At 35.7% G+C, this 20,216-nt stretch overlaps 1 protein-coding gene across 19 annotated transcripts in view; it reads right to left on the reverse strand.

Moving 5' to 3' along the window:
- PPFIA2 (PPFI scaffold protein A2) overlaps nt 1-20,216 on the reverse strand; it is a 670,503-nt gene that overhangs the window by 227,638 nt on the left and 422,649 nt on the right. For all 19 annotated transcript variants that reach the window (XM_078146464.1, XM_078146473.1, XM_078146471.1 and 16 more), the window contains one exon: nt 1,307-1,471. In XM_078146464.1, the coding sequence (XP_078002590.1) occupies nt 1,307-1,471 (165 nt within the window). The remainder of the gene's footprint in view (nt 1-1,306; nt 1,472-20,216) is intronic.

Raw genomic sequence — 20,216 nt, forward strand, 5'->3', positions numbered from 1 at the left:
TTTTGAAAACAACTTGAAAAAAAAATTACAAAACCGTAACACATGTCAAGAAAAGTGAGAATTTAACAAAGTAGCAAGTAATGACAGGAAATGAAAATATTACTGCCTAATTTTGCCACATTGGCAATGATGCCAGCAGGGCCTGCTATATACAAATCCAATTCTGGTACATGAAAAATGTTAATGAACCAATTGTTGACTTTGACAGCTTGAAGTGAAAAACAAGATATAATTTATTTCTCAAAAATCTAGAAGGCAAAATTATGGTTATCATCATGCCTATGTTGCACATAAGCCCTTTCTGGAAGAATGAAAAATAGCTGAGGGTTGAGGACCAAGAAGAAATACATGTATTAGTAAAAAACAAACATATCTGCGTTGGTACAAAGTGAATAAAACTGCTGCATAATCACTGGTTTGGAACTGAATGTTCATGACCTGTCACTTACTTCACAATGAAATGTCAAAAGAGTCCTGAGCTTATAAAACACCAAAGAGTACAGCCTGCTTATTTGTTTTTTTCAGTTCAGTCTTTTAAATTCTACAAAATTGAAATCACACCATAAACCTGAATCATCTCCAAAGGGTATTACACTCAGACTGGCTTATATATGTCACTAGAATTTATTTCAGCAACAGCAATGAAAAAGCTTAAAGCTACTTTTTAAAAATGCCTTAAAGCATGTTTTTTGTACCGATATCGTATTTGGTTACATGGAGTGACTTTTACAGAATGTAGCCTAGGCCTTACAGAACAGTAGAGCTAAGAAACGCAGCCTCTAAGCAAGGATCTCCATCTGGGAGGGGAGAAATTGCTTAGTCTTCTGCTGTTTTTGCTTTTTTTTTTTTTAATAAATTTGCAGTGATAGCTTTTGTTTTTCATAGCTGAGGTCTCCTCCATATATTCCACCCTTTTCATCTCCCAGAGAGTAATTCCTTATAATAAAGATTTTTTTTTAAAGAAAAGAGGAAGAAGGTGGAAAAAACAACAATAACAACAACAAAGCACCCTACGTTAATATGTTACGCTCTGATAGGGTATCTGGGCCAGCACTTTGAAATCACAAATTCACATTATGTATGACCAACTCTGTTGGGCTACAGATAACAGAGTGATGAAAGGCCTATGATAACGTTCAATTGGAGTGTCAAAGACCCTGGGAAATTCTTAATTTTTCATGCCCATTTAGGGAATCTCTTTGAATGACTTACTTTAGGAAGACATGAGCTTCAATGGATGAAAGTAAGAATGCCATGAAGGAGAGAGCATAGTTAAGCTGAATATGAGTGTCTTTCCATACTGTACCTTTTCATCCAGTGCCTTGTGGTGCTCAAACAGGGATTTCAGGGCTTTGAGGACCTCAACTTCACTGGAAACTCCTGATGGGGACTGGGCTTGTCTTTTCACCACCGTCATTCTTAGTGACCGCTCATGTCTTGAAACAAGGCACTCCAAATGCTCCAGTAACAACTATTGTCAGGAAACAAAAGAAAACATAGTTAGAGATTTTCTCTTACATCCAAATGTTTATTAGCATTACAGTGACACAGAAGGCCTAACCATAACCTTGTGAACTGTCAGTGTGCCAAGATGCATTGTAACCAGAGGCAATATTCTATGATGAAAGCAATGATCATCAAATAACGTGAATGGGGGCAGGGAAAGGAGGAAAGAAAGAAGATGGGAAGAAAGAATGGAAGGAATGAAGGAAGAAAGTAAGTACTGGTTAGGGAAGGGCTGAACCAAACTCATTTAGGTGAATGCAATGAGATACTAATGCATAATAAGAAAGGAAGAATTTGAGGAATTCGAAGAAACACAGGAAAGCTTCTATGAACTGATGCAGAATCGATCAATCAATAAACATTTATTAAGTCCCTACAATGTGCCAGACACTATGCTAAGTGCTTGAGCAAGCAGAATCACAAGGATACTATCCCTCACCCTAAAGAAAGCAGAACCAGGAAAAACATATGCAGTGACTAAAGCAATGTAAATGGAAATAACAACGCAAATGAAACCAAATGCTATAAAATTATAATAAGCTTAGCTTCAAATAAGTTAAATGAAAAGGTACCTCCACTCTTTCTCTTTTCAGACGTGGAAGACATTATGGCAGTACAATACTTTAATTCCTAGCTATCTTCTCACCAATCTCCTTTGCTTGAAATCTCTACTCCCTAACTTTTGTAGTTCTGGAACTACAAACAAATGAATGCTCGCCAATGTTCCTGGAGTTTTGTCAATCTTCTCCCAAGTAGCTCTATTCACCATCCCTGCAACTTCCACTCCAAATAACTCATTAGTTAACAGTCCTCCCTCTCCCTCTTCATATATATATGTGTATGTATGTATACATACTGTATATGTGTATAAATATACATGAGCACATACACACATGCGTATATACGCATGTGTATATGTATACATGTGTGTGTTCACACACATATGTGAATATAAGTTCCTAGGAGGGAAGGGACTGTCTAGGGTGTTTTTATTTTTTGGGGGTCTCTAGCACCAGTACTTACAATTCCTGGCATATAATAAATGCTTAACAAATGGTTTTTCATTCATTTGTTCTTTTGCTTATACATAAAGTATTGCATCTTTAAATTGCTGTCCTTTCACGTAGAGTAACTTAGTGTTAAAAAGGCAGAATAAATTTTGTACAAAGAAAGAGTTATATAAACTGGTAAAGGATATAGGGTACTACCTTTCATAGAAAAATATAATTACTGAAAGAAATAGGAAAATAACTATTTTGATTAAAACAGCTAAAATATGTGTGCATAAAAAAAGTTTTTAAATGGGAGAAATTGGGAGAGAAAAATACCTGTGTCATAAATGTAAAATATTATTTATTTAGTATGTGATGAGTTTCATAGTTTAAATATATTTTTTTTAATTAAAAGCTGCTAATATGTAAACACAGTTTCAAGAACAAAGACTGAGGAGAATCCTTTTGAGATCTAAGAGTTTCAAGGAACTATGGTCATTTCCACATAATTATTTTAAGACTTAAGAGCGTAAGACTGAAAAATCATTTAATATTTTTAGAATCTGGAGAATGAATAGACGAGGACCACTGATTTCATAAGGTAAATCTGGTGAGTTTTTAACTCATATATGAAGGCTGAGAACCACTGAGTAATATGAAGCAAGGTTTTAAGCCACTGAGAGATACAAAGTGTAAAAGGCTGAAGCTGGCGTGGTCAAGAATGGACAGAAGAAGCCTGAAACAGCGGTGGAGAGGCAAAAGGCGTTAAATGTAGCTTTGCCAGAACTGTATGAAGAAAATAGCAGCCCACAAGAAGGCTGACTGCTTGTTCCTGACTGGCTACAGAATGACGGCTATTACCTTTAGGGCCACGTAGAGAGAATCTCCTCAGAAACACCTGTTTTTCTTTGCAGACCACCTCCTTCTAGTCTGAGAGTGAAAAGCAGGAAGGGGGAACAGAGGTCTCAGAGTTGCTTTGTTATACAGGAAGATGTTCTGGAGTCCAATTGGATGAAAGAGAATAGTAACGAATGAAGCAGTTAGGTTTCTCTGCCCGGCTCAGAGAGTCAACCATAGCTTTTTTTTTTTTTCCCCCCGGGGGGGTGGGAGGAGGTGGGGAGAAGTTCCATTATGATTGTAAGATGCAGAATCCTAGTGAGTGAGCAGCTGGATGGCCTGGCCTGGGTTGTAATGCCTAGTAAGTTCATCCTTTTGAACTCTGTGATGCTTTTTCCAAAGGGTGACTGTGAATGGAAAGAGACTGGACATGTGATGCTGTTTCAAGAATAGAAGATTAGAGGATTTGTCTAGCTGAAGACAGGGTAGCTAGGTGGCAGGGTCAGGAAGACTTGAGTTCGAGTCTGGCCTCAGACACCTATTAGCTGTGTGACCTGGTACAAGTCACTTAATCCTGTTTGCCTCTGTTTCCTTATCTGTAAAATGTGCTGGAGAAGGAAATGGCAAACCAACCTAGCATCTTTGCCAAGAAAAACCTAAATGAGGTCACAAAGAACTGGACATGACTGAAATGACTGAAGAACAACAACACCAAATAGCTGGAGGGTGGTAAATACCAGCAGACAGGCAGTTAGTCCTGAAATGACTTAGGGTGGTATAGCTGAAGAGACCAATGACATCACATTTTGCAATCCGGAGCTATGGGCTACCCCGTACACAAATGTTTTCCTTCCTCATGTACTTTCCTGTCAAATTTCTATAAGAATTTGTCTCTTTGCTACCATAGCAATTGCGTACATTGATGGGACAGTGTGATGTAGGTTTGTGCATGGATTATGATATGTTACTGATTTGAGGACCTATGTTAATATTATTTATTTTGCCTTATTACCAATTAAGTCATTATGTTTTAAGATCTAAAAATTTCAGGAGTTTGTGTTACCTGGCTTATGTAAATGGAATTGCATCATTGTGGGCTCAAAAGCTAATAATGGTGAGCACAGAGGCTTACCTCTAAGACCCTGAGAGGAATTGAGTATAATTGAGTGGTAGTCTTTGGTGGAAACATAGATCTGTCAGTATGAGGGCAGATGGGTATGATCGAGCTAGCTCAATGAGAGAGAGGTGTGAAATATTAAGGTTATTATAACATTACACATGTAAGGCTGTAGACTTTTTTCAAAGCTTTGGCAACATTTGCTGAATTTTTCCTTGTTTTCAAATTTTTTTCTTTGTTATAAGGATCTCTTGGACTGGAGAGATGTATCAGGAAATGTGATACCAAAAAAAAGAGAAAACAAAAGTTGCAAAATAATGATAATCATCATAATAATTATTATTCCTATCACTATCTATGTATCCCTTTTATTACCTAATCTAGTACTTTATACTTAGTAGGTGCCAAATGTTGAATTGAATTCAATTCTCTTTCTAGTACAAATTGTGTTTAAATTTCTATTAAATTAAGTGACCTATTGTTGAAGGACATACATTTATACGAGAGCACATGTATCAACTACAGAGAATTATACAGCTGTAATAGCAAAAGTCTGGATTTATCTTAGCATAACTAATCTTAATAAGGTTCTCTAGTGCAATAGAAAAAAGGGAGCCTTTTCTATGCATTTTAGGGAATGTTTCAAACACAATTTAGCTTTCCTCTGGCAGTTTATATTACCCCTGAGATGGATGAAATTATAGCTTTATTATTTATAACTGACATTAAGATTGAAATCACAGATGAAGGCTTTAGACATACAATTCAAACAGCATGGAGGATTACATAAGGAAATTATGTTGGGGGGCAATTTAATTTAGTGGCATAAGAATGAAAAAAAAATTACTTTAGTTGGCAGGAAATAAGCACATATCAAATTATCCTAACCTCAATTCACATCTCAAAAGCTCAACATTTGAGACCCCAGATATTGAGCATATAAAGGTTTATTATTTTAGGTTATTTGGCCAAAAAAACAACAACCTTCAAACCTTGTTTTTATACACACACACACACACACACACTTTAGTGGGTCAAAAAAAAAAAGATGGACTTCTCTTCTTTGTCCCACCCCCTTTTTTTCCCTTTTTTTATTTTTCAACTACCTCATATTTCTTAGTTAGGCAGCTGCTGGCTTTTTGGATGGAATACTGGGCCTGGAGCCAGGAAGACCTTGAGTTCAAATGCAGTCTCAGACACTTTCTAGCTGTGCGACCTTGGGCAAGTCACAACCTCTGATTGCCTGACAAAAAGATCCATGAAAAAAAATAGCAAACCATCCCAGTATTTTTGCCAAGAAAATCCCATGGACTCTCATCCCCTTACGCACTCTGTTACCAAAGCCTGTTGATTTTACCTACGTAACATGTCTCATACACATCACCTTCTTTCCGCTGACATTGCCATCATCTAGGTGTAGGCCCCTATTTCTTTATGCCTGGATTATTGCTTTAGCTTTCTAGTTGAATACATCACAAGTCTCTCTCCACAACAGTCCAACATTCAGCAGTTAAAAGGATCTTCCTAAAATACAGGTCGGACCATGTCACACCCTATACTCAATAAACTCCAGTGGCTCCCAATTACTTCCAGAATTAAATGTAAAATCCTATGTTTGCATTTAAACCTGCCTTCCTAAGCTGCTCCCTCACAATGCCTTTATGATTATCTTACATCTTACCATATTTCCTCTCTCATCCCAATTCCACACAATCTTCCATTCAATGACATTGCCCTGTTTGTTTTTCTCCCAATAAGAAACTCCATCTCCCAACTCAAGACAATCTCACTATCTGCTTCCCATGCTTACAATGCCCTTTCTTCTTATCTATGCCTCCTTGATTCTCTGATCTCCTTTAAGCTAAAATTCCACTTTCTTATAGGATTCCTTTACTAATATTCTTTAATTTCAATGCCCTCCCAACTATCAATGATTTTCTTTAGTTTTTTATTAAAATTATTTATTTAATTTTACCCAATCACATGTAAAATTGTTTATTAAATTTTATCCAATTACATGTAAAAAACCCCAATCATTTACAAAAAAAACTTATGAGCTTCAAATTCTCTCCTTCTCTATCAGCACTCCAACCTCTGTAAGAAGACAAGTAATTTGATATCAATTATACATGTGAAGTCATGCAAAATAAATGTCAATTATTGTCAGTCAAATCCTGTATACAACTTGTTTTTACTGTGAGCTCTTTGAGAGCAGGGACTATTGTTTATGTTTCTTTGCATACCTAGCACTTAGTACAATGTCTGACACATAATAGGTATATTTGAAAAATATTTATGATAGACAATTTGGAAGGAAATAAGGGGGAAAAAACCCTAAGACATTTGTAACAGATTAAAAGTAGTAACACACACAGAGTTAAAATAGGAGGCTGGAGCAGAATCTATTTTGCTATAGCTGAAGTAAAAAAGACAGGGGTAGACATCATGATCTCAGACAAAGCAAAAGCAAAAATAAACCTAATTAAACGGGCTAACGAGAAAAACTGCATTTTGCTAAAATGTACCATAGAAAATGAAGTATTATCAATACTAAACTAAGGTATAGCATATAGGCCCAGAAACAGAGACAATAGTGATACCAGGGAATGGCTTTCAAGATTTAGAAGTGAATGGCAAAACATCCAAATGACATAGCATTCAAATTCTTAAAGGAAAAGTCAAATGAGTTACAAGAGGAAATTGTAGAACCATACTAGCAGAGGACCTCAACTTTCCCTTCTCAGAACTAGAAAAATCTAATCACAAATAAGAAAGAAGCTAAGGAAATGAATAGAATTTTAGAAAAGTCAGTTATCATAGACTTCTGGGGGTGGGGGGTGGGGAATGAATGAGAATAGAAAGGAACACACTTTTTTTTTAGATGTACATAGCATCCTTCACAGAAAAAAAATGACCATTACATTAAACAAAGAGCTGTGGAAGCATAAAATAAAAATTAATTAGAAACTAAATAATGTAATCCTAAAGTATGAGTGAATCAAAGAACAAATCATAGAAACAATAAATAACTTAACTGAAGGCAATGACAATACTGAGACAACATACCAAACTTTGTGTGATACAGCCAAAGCAGTACTTAGGGGAAAAATTATATATCTCAATTTAATTAATTAAAAAAAAAGAGAGAGAGAAAGGTCAGATTAATGAATTGGACACGCAACTTAGAAAAACTAGAAAAAAAACAAATTAAAAATCCCCAATTAAACATAAAATGGAAATCCTTAAAAATCAAAGAGAGATGAATAAAATTAGAAGTAAAAACAAAACAAAACACAAACATTGAACTAACAAATAAAACTAGGAGCTAATTTTATGAAAAAATAAAAAGATAAACAATGGCTAATTGGATTTTTTTAAAAAAAAGAAAGAAGAAAACCCAATTACTAGTATCAGAAATGAAAAAAAAAAGATGAATGCACCACCAATGAATATGAAATAAAGGGACTTTTCAGAGCTGTTTTGCCCAATTATAGGCCAATTAATCTAACAATTAAGTGAAATGGATGAATATATGAAAAAAATATATAAATTACACAGATTAACAAAAAAAAGGAAACAGAATGCTCGAATAACTCTGTCTTTGAAAAAAGAAACTGAATAACATATCGATGAGTTCCCTAAGAAAACATCTCCACGATCTGATAAATTTACAAGTTAATTTTACCAAATATTTAAAGGTCAATTAATTTCCATACCATATAAACTATTTAGAAAATAAAAAGTAAAGAAGGAATTCCAACAAATTCCTTTTATGACACAAATATACTCTTAATACCTAAACGAGGAAGAACAAAAACAGAAAGAAAACTTATAGATCTCCCTAACAAAAAACAGATGCAAAAAAGATACTAGAAAGGAGATTATAGCAATATTTCACAAAGATTAAACACTATGGACTGACAAGATTTATACCATGAATGTGAGAGAACTGAGGACAGCAAAGTGGTTAATTGTGAGAACTAAGTCAACCACACTGGCTCCATCTTGTGACTCAGCTCTGGAGCTAGTTTAGTTTCTATTCAGTTATGGGTCTAATCCACTTTCTGTCTTGTGAGAAAACTATTTACTTTTGGGAATTGGGAAAAACCTGACTACATTGTTTGAACCTAGCTCTGTGTAGCTAGAAAACTGGACTACCTCTTCCTGCTGCTTAGACACCTGTAACCAAAGAGTTAGGTTGTGCTGACCAGAAATTCAGTCAGATCCTAAGACTGATGCAAGGAGTTTTCTCACAATTGTACACCTCAAGCAACTTAGACTTTTAAGAACTGGCTACATGCTGATTATTCAATTATTATTTTCATGTCCCTTTAACTGTTTTCAGACACTTGTGGGAGTGGGTCACCTCTTTTTCTGAATTCAGAAATTGTATCTGTTCATTCCCCCTCTCCCAGCTTGGAAAGCCCCTGATCTTTCATCCAATTAGAAATCATACAACCTAAGGTTGTATTGTTTCTTTTTAATTAATGGCCTTATTTAATTAATTGGTTTTTTGTTTTTATGAATGAATGTCTGTCTCCCCCTGTATCTGGGTTCTAGGCTTAAGCTTAGGAGGCTTGGTCCCAATTTGTTAGGCACTCAGCATGCACTGTTTAATAAATTGATATTCTCAGAATATCAAACCTTTGTTTCCTCAGTCACCTCATCTTTCACATCATCTCTACAAAAGATACAGGATTGGTTCAGTATTAGGAAAATCACATTCATAATTGCCCATATCAGTAATAAAAATAACAAAAATCATATGATTATCTCAATAGATGCATAAAAACTTCTGATAACATAAAACACCTACTCCTGTTAAAAACACTAGAAAGCACAGGAATAAATGAGCCTTTCTTAAATGATAAATAGTATCTATCTAAAGCTATTAGCAAGCATTATCTGTAATGGGGATAAACTAGAAGCATTTCCAATAAGATCAGGGGTGAAACAAAGGCATCCATTATCGCCACTATTGTTCAATATTGTACTAGAAAAACTAGCTATAGTAATAAGAGAAGAAAAAGATATTGAAGGAATGAAAACAAGCAACGAGGAAGAAAAACTATAACTTTTTGCAGATGCTGGAATGTTATACTTAAAGAACCCTAGGTTTTAAAAAAAAACCTAATTGAAACAATTAACAATTTTAGCAAAGTTGCAGGATATAAAATAAACTCCTAGAAAGTATCAGCATACCAATAAAACCAAACAGGAAGAGAGAAAAACAGAAATTCCATTTTTAAAATCATTGCAGGTAATACAAAGCATTTAGGACTCTCTTTATCACAATATATCCAAGGAGTATACGAACACAATTAGAAAATAATATTCACACAAATAAAGACAGAACTAAACAACTGGAGAAATAGTCATTGCTCATGGGTAGCCCAAACCAATATTGCAAAAATGACAATTCTACCTACACTAATGTACTCATTCAGTGCCATACCAACTATCTAATCTAAAATTGTTTTAAAGATTAAAAAAAATGCAAATAAATTCATCTGGAAGAACAAAAAGTCAAGAAGATCAAGAGAATCAATGTAAAAATGTGAAGGAACATGACCTATCAGTACCACAGGTCAAATTTTTTACAAAAGGGTAATCATCAAAACAATCTGGTACTGACTAGGAAACAGAGTGGTGGATCAGAGGAATAGAGTAGGTACATAATACACAGAAATAAATGACCACAGTAATCTAGTACTTGATAAACCCAAAGTCCAGGTTTGGGGCAAGAACTAGCAATCTGAAAATAAAATTGCTTGGAAAATTGGAAAGCAGTTTGACAGAAACTAGACAAACACCATCTCACACTATACATCAAGATAAGGTCAAAATGAGTACGTGATTTAGACATAATGATATCATAAGCAAATTACTGAAGCATGGAAGAAATGACCTGTCAGATGTAAGGATAAAGGAAGAGATTATGACTAAACATGAGAATGAGAGGACGATGTCAGTAAAATGGGTGATTTTGATTACATGAAATAAAAAATGTTTTGCACAAACAAAACCAATGCAGCCAAAATCAGAAGGAAAGCAAGAAACTGGGGGTCTGGCGGGTTACAACAAGTTTCTCTTATAAAGGCCTCATTTCTCAAATATGTAAGAAACTGAGCCAGATTTATAAACATAAGAGCAATTCCCCATTTGATAATTGGTCAAAGGATACAAAAAGGCAGCTTTCCGAAGATAAAATGTAAGCTATCAGTATGACAAATGCTGGAGAGGATGTGGAAAAATTTGTACACTGATGTACTGTTGGAGTTGTAAACTTCCTCAATCACTCTTGAGAACACTTTGGAACTATGACCACAGGATAATTAAAACTGTGCATACCCTTTGATCCAGTAACACCTACTACTAAGTCTATACCCCAAAGAGAACAGAGAAAAAGGAAAAGCACCTGCACGCACAAAAATATTTATAACAGCTCTTTGCATGGTGACAAAGAGTTGGAAATTGAGGGAATGCCCATCATTTGGGGAAAGGTTGGATTAGTTTTGGTATAGTATTGTAACAGAATACTATTACGCTAAAAGAAATAGTGAGCAGAATGGTTTTAGGAAAAAAAAACCAACCTGGGAAGATTCATATGAACTAATGGAAAGTGAAGTGAGTAGAATCAGAAGATTGTACACAGTTAACAACAATATTACATAAATGATCAACTGTTAAAGACTTATCTTATCTAATCAATGCAATGACTCAGGAAAATTCCAAAGAATCTATAATGAAAAATGCTATCTACATCTAGAAAGAGAGCTGATGAACTCTGAGTACAGATGGAAATATACATTTTCCCCTTATTTTTCTTCATTTTTTTGAAACATGGCTAACACAGAAATCTGTTTTGTATAATTGATATATTTCTTACCTTCTCAGTGGATGAGGGAGGGGTGATAGGCAGAGAAGAGCCGCTCTTCTCTCAAAACATGGCTCTAGCAACATTTTTTGCACAAAGTCTTTCCTTTATCACTAGGGGTCCCTCCTTCCACAAAACTGCTAGTGCAACCTCTCCGAAAGTAGATTGTATTTAATTGATCTATATATATTTGTATTTTATTTTCTTTTTCATGCTGAATATATTTTTTATAACACTTGTCTTTCCAATTGGAATTTAGGTTCATCATAAGCAGGAACTGTTTCATTCTTTGTCCTTGTATTACCAGTGCCTACTACATTTTTGTGTCTTTTTTTTTGACAGAAAATACTTGATAAATGGTTGGCGATTTGACATACAAAAATCACTTAAAACTTATTATGCAAAGGAAATTTTAAAAAACGCTTTTATAGATTAAAAAAGCGGAGGTTGAACATGACTCATTGACTTACTTAAGGCCAGATAATCAGTAAAATTTTTATAATCAGTTTCCCCAATAAACTGTTTAACCTAATTTCCCACAAATGTTAATGCAAATGAGAAAAAAAAAGGCAGGAAATATTTTAGCTAAAAAACAACCATTTTCAGGCATGAGTGCAATTTTTGGAAAATTAGAAATAAAACAAGAAAAAAAGGAATTGTATGTGCAAAACTATTTAAAGCTGTTCCTTTTGTAGTAGCCAAAAACTGGAAACTAAGATGACCACTTATTGAGAAATGCTAGATAATCATCATCTGTGAATGTAATGGAATATTATCATGGCATAAGAAATTATGACCTGTACAGTTTCAGAAGAAACTGCTAAGACCTCTATGAACTGATGAAAAGAGAATTAAACAGAACTAGGAGAACAATTTACACAATGACAACAATATTTAACGGAAAAAAAAAACTTTGACATCCTGAAGGTGAAACATACTACCCATGTCTTTCCAAAGAGGTAATTTACTTAATAATCCACATGTTTTTAGATAAAACCAAAGTGGGAATTTGTTTTGATGAACTATGCAGATTTGCTAGCAGGATTTTTTTTTTATTCTTCAGTGGGAAGAGGGAATAAGAACAAATAAAAAAACAGTAAAAAGAGTAATGAATAGCAACAATTAGAATGTTGCATAACTAAAGTTTTAGTTATGCTAATACATGTGACAAGGATATCTGATAAAAAATATTAAATAAAAGCACCAGGCCTTGAGATAGAAGACCTGAATTCAAATTCGACCTTAGATACTTCCTAGCTGTGTGACTTTGGGCACCTCACTTAAACTCTGTTTGCCTCAGTTTCCTTATCTGTAAAATGTAGATAATAATAGTACGTAAGTCACAGGGTTGTTGCAAGGATCCAATATTTAGTGCAGTGCCTAGCACAAAGTAAGCTCTATGTAGGTTGTGGTGGTACTGGTAGTAGAGAAGGAAGAGGAGGAGGAGGAGGAGGAGGAGGAGGAAGAGTAAGTGGAGGAGGAAGAAGGAGAAAGAGAAGAGGAGGAAGAGAAAGAAGAAGAGAAGAAAAAGAAGAGAAGAGGAGGAAGAGGAAGAAGAAGAAGAGGAGGAGGAAAAAGAGGAAGAAGAAGAAGAGGAAGAAGAAGAGGAAGAAGAAGAGGAAGAAGAAGAAGAGGAAGGAGAAGAAGAAGAAGAGGAAGAAGAAGAAGAAGAAGAAGAAGAAGAAGAAGAAGAAGAAGAAGAAGAAGAAAAGAATGTTGATAATTTGTTTGCAACTTTTTACAACAATTGGGTATTCTAGTAACAAACTGAGCTTTATGTCTACTTCAGAATTAGTGTGTGGTGATTACTTTGCATATGTTCATCCCTATATAAAACCTCAACTTATCAGTACTTTGTAAGAAGAGATAATCCTGAACAATTGGAATAGACATTCTTTCATGCCCCAGCTTACATGTAATGTTTCTCTGCTGAAGAAGATGAGAAAATTGAGTCACAACTAATTATTGAAGTGTGAGGATGAGCTGGGTTAAATATTATATTTTGTGGTTATGGATTCTTTCAAAATTAGCACCAGAATCATAACCACTACAGCTACCTGTTTTAAGAGAATGACAATCATTCATTCATTTACTTAATAATCATTTTTCAGTCTGAGTGCAGAGCAATGTGCTAGCACTTAAGGAGAAATAGAATTTAGATAAGACATTGGCTGAGTCCTTGTGGAATTTTTCCATTCTAATAAGGGGGATGAGGCATGCCCTAAAAAGATAATCATACCATACATTCTATGATAGGTGAATTAGTGTTATCTCCCCCTATTATAACGTAAATTCTGTGAGGGCCTGGGCTCTCTCACTTTTGTTACTGCATTAGGAATGCTTGGCACAGAGCCTGCCATGTAAGGACAGAGACAAGAATGGACTGGTGATTTCATTGGCTTTGTGATTTCATTTCATTTCCAGGAATTCTTGCAGGTCAATAACTTCTCTGCAATTTACAGTCTTAGAGAGCTGCCTAAATTATTGAAATGTTAAGTCATTACGTGTTAGAGATAGGAGTTAAATTCAGTTCTTCCAGTCTTTGAAGTTAGCCCTCAAAGCTGCCACCACAGTGCTTCTTGTTTGGCACATAGTAGGTACTTAATTACTCGAGGCAGCTAAATGCCTCATTGGATAAAGTGGTAGGCCTGGAGACAGGAAGACGTGACCTTGAATCAGACTTCAGACACTTACTAGCTGTGTGACCCTGGGGAAGTCACTTAACCTCTAGTTGCCTCAATCCACTGGAGAAAGAAATGGCAAACCATTCCAGTATCTTTGCCAAGAAATCCCCACAGACAATATTGGCATGCTATGGTCCACAGCCACGAAGAGCTGAAAATGACTAAACAACAAATACTTAATTAACGCTTTTTTATTCATTAATATATGATGTCAATGGAAGAAGGCATGTATTGACTAGAAAGACATAGAAGCCTCCTTGCAGGAGATGGCATGTAAGTGGGCCTTTAGAGGTAATCCACAGGTAATCAAGAGAAGGAAGAATTGTGTTCCTATCTTCACAATATCTTCCATACATACACCCCTTTCTTTACTCCGAAAGTCACCATCTTATTTTAGATCCTCAACACCTCTCACCTAAAATATTGCTATTGCCTTCTAATTGGTCTCCCTCCATTCCAATCCACTCTCTACATAGCTTTTCAGATGTCCTTCCTGCTCTATAAGCTTTAGTGGCTCCCTAATACTGATAGATTCAAATAAAATATTCTTCTGTTTGGCATTTAATGTTCTTTATAACTAAGTCCCTTCCTTCCTTTACAGGCTTATCCTATATAACTCCCCATTCCATAGGCTGAAATCCAAGCACACTGATCTCTATGGTCTTTATACATGGCAGACCTTAGCTAGTCTCCAGGCCTTTGTACTGGATATACTCTAAGGACAGAATTCTCTAGTGTCTCATCTCTCACCTCTTAGTTTCTCTGTACTCCTTCAAGACAAGACTTAGCCCAAATTCTATTTTTTTTTTTTTTTGGCTAGGCAATGGGGTTAAGCTACTTGCCCAGGGTCATACAGCTAGCAAGTGTTATGTGTCTGAGGCCGCATTTGAACTCAGGTCCTCCTGAATGCAGGGCCACCTAGCTGCCCCTCAAATTCTACTTTCTTTAGAAGGTCTCTTTCAGGCCTCCCCCCATCCAGTTTTCCTGTAAAATAACCTTCCATCCATTGCATAATAAATGCCTGTTAACTAACAAGAAGGATTTAAGGGGAAAGCATGAGGAAAGGAGGAGGAACAGGAAAATATCAGGCAAGTTTAGGGTCCCTACGTAATCTGGACAATAGAATATGTAGTGGGAATGAAAGGATTGACAATTTTTTTTTTAGTTGAGATAAGGTAAAAAAGAAAAGAGAGGACAATTATGTTAGGACAAAAAAAAGTTTTTAACTATTGGCCATCTTCTGAATATCACTGGCCTTATTACCAAAAGAACGCATTTATGTAAATAAGAATGTTCATTCTACTTCTACAACTTATATGTGGAATCCCATGTGTTTGGGAGAGGGAGTAAGGCATACACTTGTTAAAGGTTTATAAATGTCAATATTATTTATCATATTTAAAAATACTAAATATTAATGCATTTGACAATATCAGGTTGCTATGGACATTGTCTATGTAGGTTATATTTCAGGCAGCAATGAAAAGAGCTGGAGTTGGCCTTTCTGCATTACCTTTGAGATGTACATTCTAACAGTGTCTTATAAGATCATAGATTTAGAAAGGAGAAGAAGCTCTGAAGTCATTAAGTCAGACCTCCTCCTTTGAAAGATGAGGAATGTGAGGCTCAGAGTTGTTTCAGGGTTATAAAATTAGTTAGTGTCTGAGGCACAATTCAAAACTCAAATCTTCCTCGATGCAAAGTCCAGATGGACCTGAGTTTGAATACTAGTGCTGCCACTTACTATACTTACGATGTTATTTTGAACATATCACTTAACCTCTTTGGCCTCAGTTTCCTCATTTGTAAAATAACAGAGTTGGACTAGACTAGGTGTTTGCTGAAATCACTTCCAATTTAAGATCTATGATTCTACGAATTAGACATATATATATATATATATATATATGTATGTATATATATGTATATATATATATACACATACACATATGTATATGTGATAATTACTCAGCATGTTTAAAAATACACATTGGGAGACACCTAATAAATGCTTGTTGAATTGGATTCTCAGTTTTATTGCACAGTTGCTTGAAATCTGATACTACTTTATTTTATATTATTATTTATTTTATTTATTGTATTTTATTTCTTGAATAGTTTATAAAAGAACTATATGTAAGAAATTTCTTAATATTGCCAACAACCATGATGGTGTGGTTATTGCTCTAGAGTCAGACATCCTAGAGAATGAAGTAAAGTGGGCCTTAGGAAGCACTGCAAACAGTAAGGCCAGTGGAGGTGATAGAATTCCAACTGAGTTATTTAAAACCCTAACAGATGATGCTGTTAAAGTACTAAACTCAATATGCGGCTAATTTGGAAAACTCAACAAGGGCCACTGGATTGGAAAAAATCAGTTTTTATCCCAATCCTAAAGAAGGGCAATGCCAAGAAACGTTCAAATTACCACACAACTGCGCTCATTTCTCACACCAGCAAGGTTATGCTTAAGATTCTGCAGGCTAGGATTCTGCAATATGTGAACTGTGAGTTACCAAAAGAACAGGCTGGGTTTCAAAGAGGCAGAGAAACTAGAGATGAAATTGCCAACATTTGTTGGACTATGGAGAAAGTAAGGGAGTTCCAGAAAAATATGTACTTGTACTTCATTGACTACACTAAAGCCTTTGACTGTGTGGATCACAACAAAATGCAGCAAGTCCACAAAGAGGTGGGAATACCAGATCATCTTACTTGTTTCCTGAGGAACCTGTGTGCAGTTCAAGAAGCAACAGTTAGAACTGAACATTGAAATAACTGATTGGTTTAAGACTGGAAAGGGAGTACAACAAGGCTGTATACTGTCGCCTTATTTAACATATGCACAGCACATCATGTGAAATGTCAGGCTGGATGCATCAAAAGCCAGAATTAAGGTTGTTGAGAGAAATGTCAACAATTTGAGATATGCAGATTATACCATTCTGATGGCAGAAAGTGAAGAAGAATTAAGAAGCCTTTTGATGAGGGTGAGTGAAAAGAGTATAAAAGTTGGCTGTTAGCTCGCCATCAAAAAAGCTAAGATCTTGGCAACTGGTCCCATTATTTTGTGGCAAATGGAGTAAGAAATGGAAGTAGTGTCAGATTTCATATTCTTGGGTTCAAAGATCATTGCAGGCAACAATTGCAGGCATGAAGTTAAAAGACGCTTACTAAAAAGCAGAGACATCCCCTGCTGACAAATTTCCATACAGTCAAAGCTGTGGGTTTTCCAGTAGCAATGTATGGCTGTGAGAGATGCGCGGTAAGGAAAGCTGAACACCGCAGAATTGATTTCAAATTATGGTACTGGAGAAAACTTTTGAGACATCCCTGGATAGCAAGGGGATAAAATCGGTCAAAACTTAAAGAAATTAATTCGAACTATTTATTGGAAGGTCAAATTTTCAAGCTGAAGTTTAAATATGATGACCACATAATGAGAAGACAGGACTTATTGGAAAAGACCCTGATGTTGGGAAAGATTGAAGGCAAAAGGAAAAAGGGATGGCAGAAGATGAGATGGATAGACAGTGTCACTGGAACAACAAACATGAACTTGGATAGATTTTGAAAGATAATGTAGGATAGGCAGACTGCTATGGTCTGCAGGGTCATGAAGAGTCAACATGACAGAATAACTGAACAACGATAAGCTTAACATCAGTACATCAGGCTGTTGTGACAAAATAAATTCTAAGGGGGAAAGTATATGTAAAAAATACATAAATCTAAAGGCAAGATGGCATAACAGGAAGATAGCTGGACTCAGAGCTCAAAGTCAGGAGGCCTAGGTTAAAGTCTCTCTCCTGACGCATATTAGCTAGGCCACCTTGGGCCAATGTCTTAATTTCTAAAGGTTCCAGGAAGCCCTCTAAAATTGTAAGTTTCAGACTAATCACTGATCTGCTTTGGTAAATGTAGTATCCTCACCGGGACAAAAATGTAAGATAAAAACCTCAGGCCTACACCAAAAAAAAAAAAAAATTAAAAATATATAATAAAATAATCTCTCCAAGGTTTAACCAGGGAGATAAAGAAGAAAAAATGCAGATTATCAGTCCCTGTATTGGTTCCATTTATCTTAATTAAGATTTGTTTTATAATCCTTGTTGATCTTCGAAAAGAACATGTTTATTTCCCTTGCCCGCTAAAAATAATCTATTTAGGTCCTAAGCCATTGGTTCAAGAAAGGTAATCAGTTAATTCAAGCTGAGTTGTACTCATTGACCTCTTCTCACATCCTAAATAAGGATGAGTGTTTATATTTTCCTCAATTTTGATTCCAAAGAAAGCAGAGGACAACAAAACTGGTTTGCATTTTTTTTTTAAAGCTACAGTGGGGAAGAGGTTCCAAAAAGCAATCTGATCACCCTTCAGTATACATGGGAGGACAATAATTGTCAAGAGAGAAGAAAGAGCAAGTCCCTTGCCTGGTCTTGTTTTTCTTCTCTTCAAAGAAAGCTGCTTTGGAAATTAAAAAAAAAGGGTGAAAATGACAAACAGGGATTTGATATTCAAAATAAGTAACAACAGTAAAGGAACATCTCATTTTTCATGAAAAATTCAAGTCACCCAGACTGCATGGTCTACATGTGGGTACCAAAAGAAATGCAAGGTGTGCCTGCTAAGACACTTTCTATGCTACATGAAAGATCACAGGAAATGAGAGTACAGCAAATTTTGTCCTGATTTTCAATGCTCATGTCTGATCATGGTACTCCCTAGCTCCCCTGACGGTTGCTTCTTGCTTATAAGATAAAACACAAACTCCTCTGTTCGGGTTTAAAACTCTATACAATTTGGTGGCTGCAAAATTTCTAGACTGATTAATGCATGTTAATGTCCTCCACACATGTCGAGTTGAAGCCAAACTGGTTCTCCACATGTGACATTCCATCTTCCATCCCTGTGACTTTGCAGAGATGTGAATTTTTACCTTCTACAATTCCTAGCTTATCTTGGGCAGCTAAATGGTACAATAAATAGTGTTTGACTTAGGGTCTGAAACTCCTGGGTTTGAATCTTGCCTCAGACACTTCCCACTTGTATGACCTCGGACAAGTCACCTCTGTCTACCTAAATTCCATTATCTGTAAAATGGGGATAATAATAGTACCTACTTCCTAGGACTATTGTGAGGATCAAATGGCACTATGTATGTATGTATGTATGTATGTATGTATATGTATATATATATATATATATATATATATGTGTGTGTGTGTGTGTGTGTGTGTGTGTGTGTGTGTGTGTGTGTATATGTATGTGTATATACATATACATATATACATATATATATATATAACTTATTTTGTCAGCTTTATAGTGCTTGAAAGTGCAATGCAAGTGCTAGTTAGTATTCCAATAAGCACAAATTCCTATAGAAAACTCATTCTTATGAAACCAAGCATCTGTGTGCCCTCCTACAATTATGTTCATTTACTTTGCATAGACATTCTATTCAATTATCTTTGTACATGTTCTTTCTTCCCAACAGAATGAAAATTCCCTGATATCAGGGACTTTTCCATTTATATCTTTCTTACTCCAGTACCTAGGACAAATCCTAGATGAATGAATAAATGAAGTACGGAAGAAAGAAAGAAAAAAGGAAGGAAGGAAGGAAGGAAGGAAGGAAGGAAGGAAGGAAGGAAGGAAGGAAGGAAGGAAGGAAGGAAGGAAGGAAGGAAGGAAGGAAGGAAGGAAGGAAGGAAGGAAGGAAGGAAGGAAGGAAGGAAGGAAGAAGGAAGGAAGGAAGGAAGGAAGGAAGGAAGGAAGGAAGGAAGGAAGGAAAAGACTACTTTGGGGCCATATACCCAACACCAGGAACAAGAGATTGTCACAGATTACGATATTCAATGAGAAAGAAGTAATCCTTCTAGCCTGCTCTGTTTTATTTAAAGGTCAGAGAAGACCTAGGAAATGGCCATCAGAATTGGAATAGCAGAGGGGAGAGAGACTCAAACTTTGATGGAAGAGGTGGATATCAAGACTGGCAGACAGACTGGAAGATTTCCAAAATATGGGGGGGGAGAGGAAGGAAGGATAAGGGAAGACACCGGATAATATCTTGCAGGATGGCCAGCTTGCTCATAATTTTCTGAATAAACAGATAGGTTGAACAATGATTAAAAGCATATTTACAGTGCTAGGCAATACGCTTAGAAAACCAGTGATATGCACAGAATATAGAGTATTTT

The sequence above is a fragment of the Phascolarctos cinereus genome, unplaced genomic scaffold, assembly GCF_003287225.1.
Source record: "Phascolarctos cinereus isolate Bilbo 61053 unplaced genomic scaffold, phaCin_HiC Scaffold_1;HRSCAF=81, whole genome shotgun sequence".
Classification (NCBI taxonomy): domain Eukaryota; kingdom Metazoa; phylum Chordata; class Mammalia; order Diprotodontia; family Phascolarctidae; genus Phascolarctos; species Phascolarctos cinereus.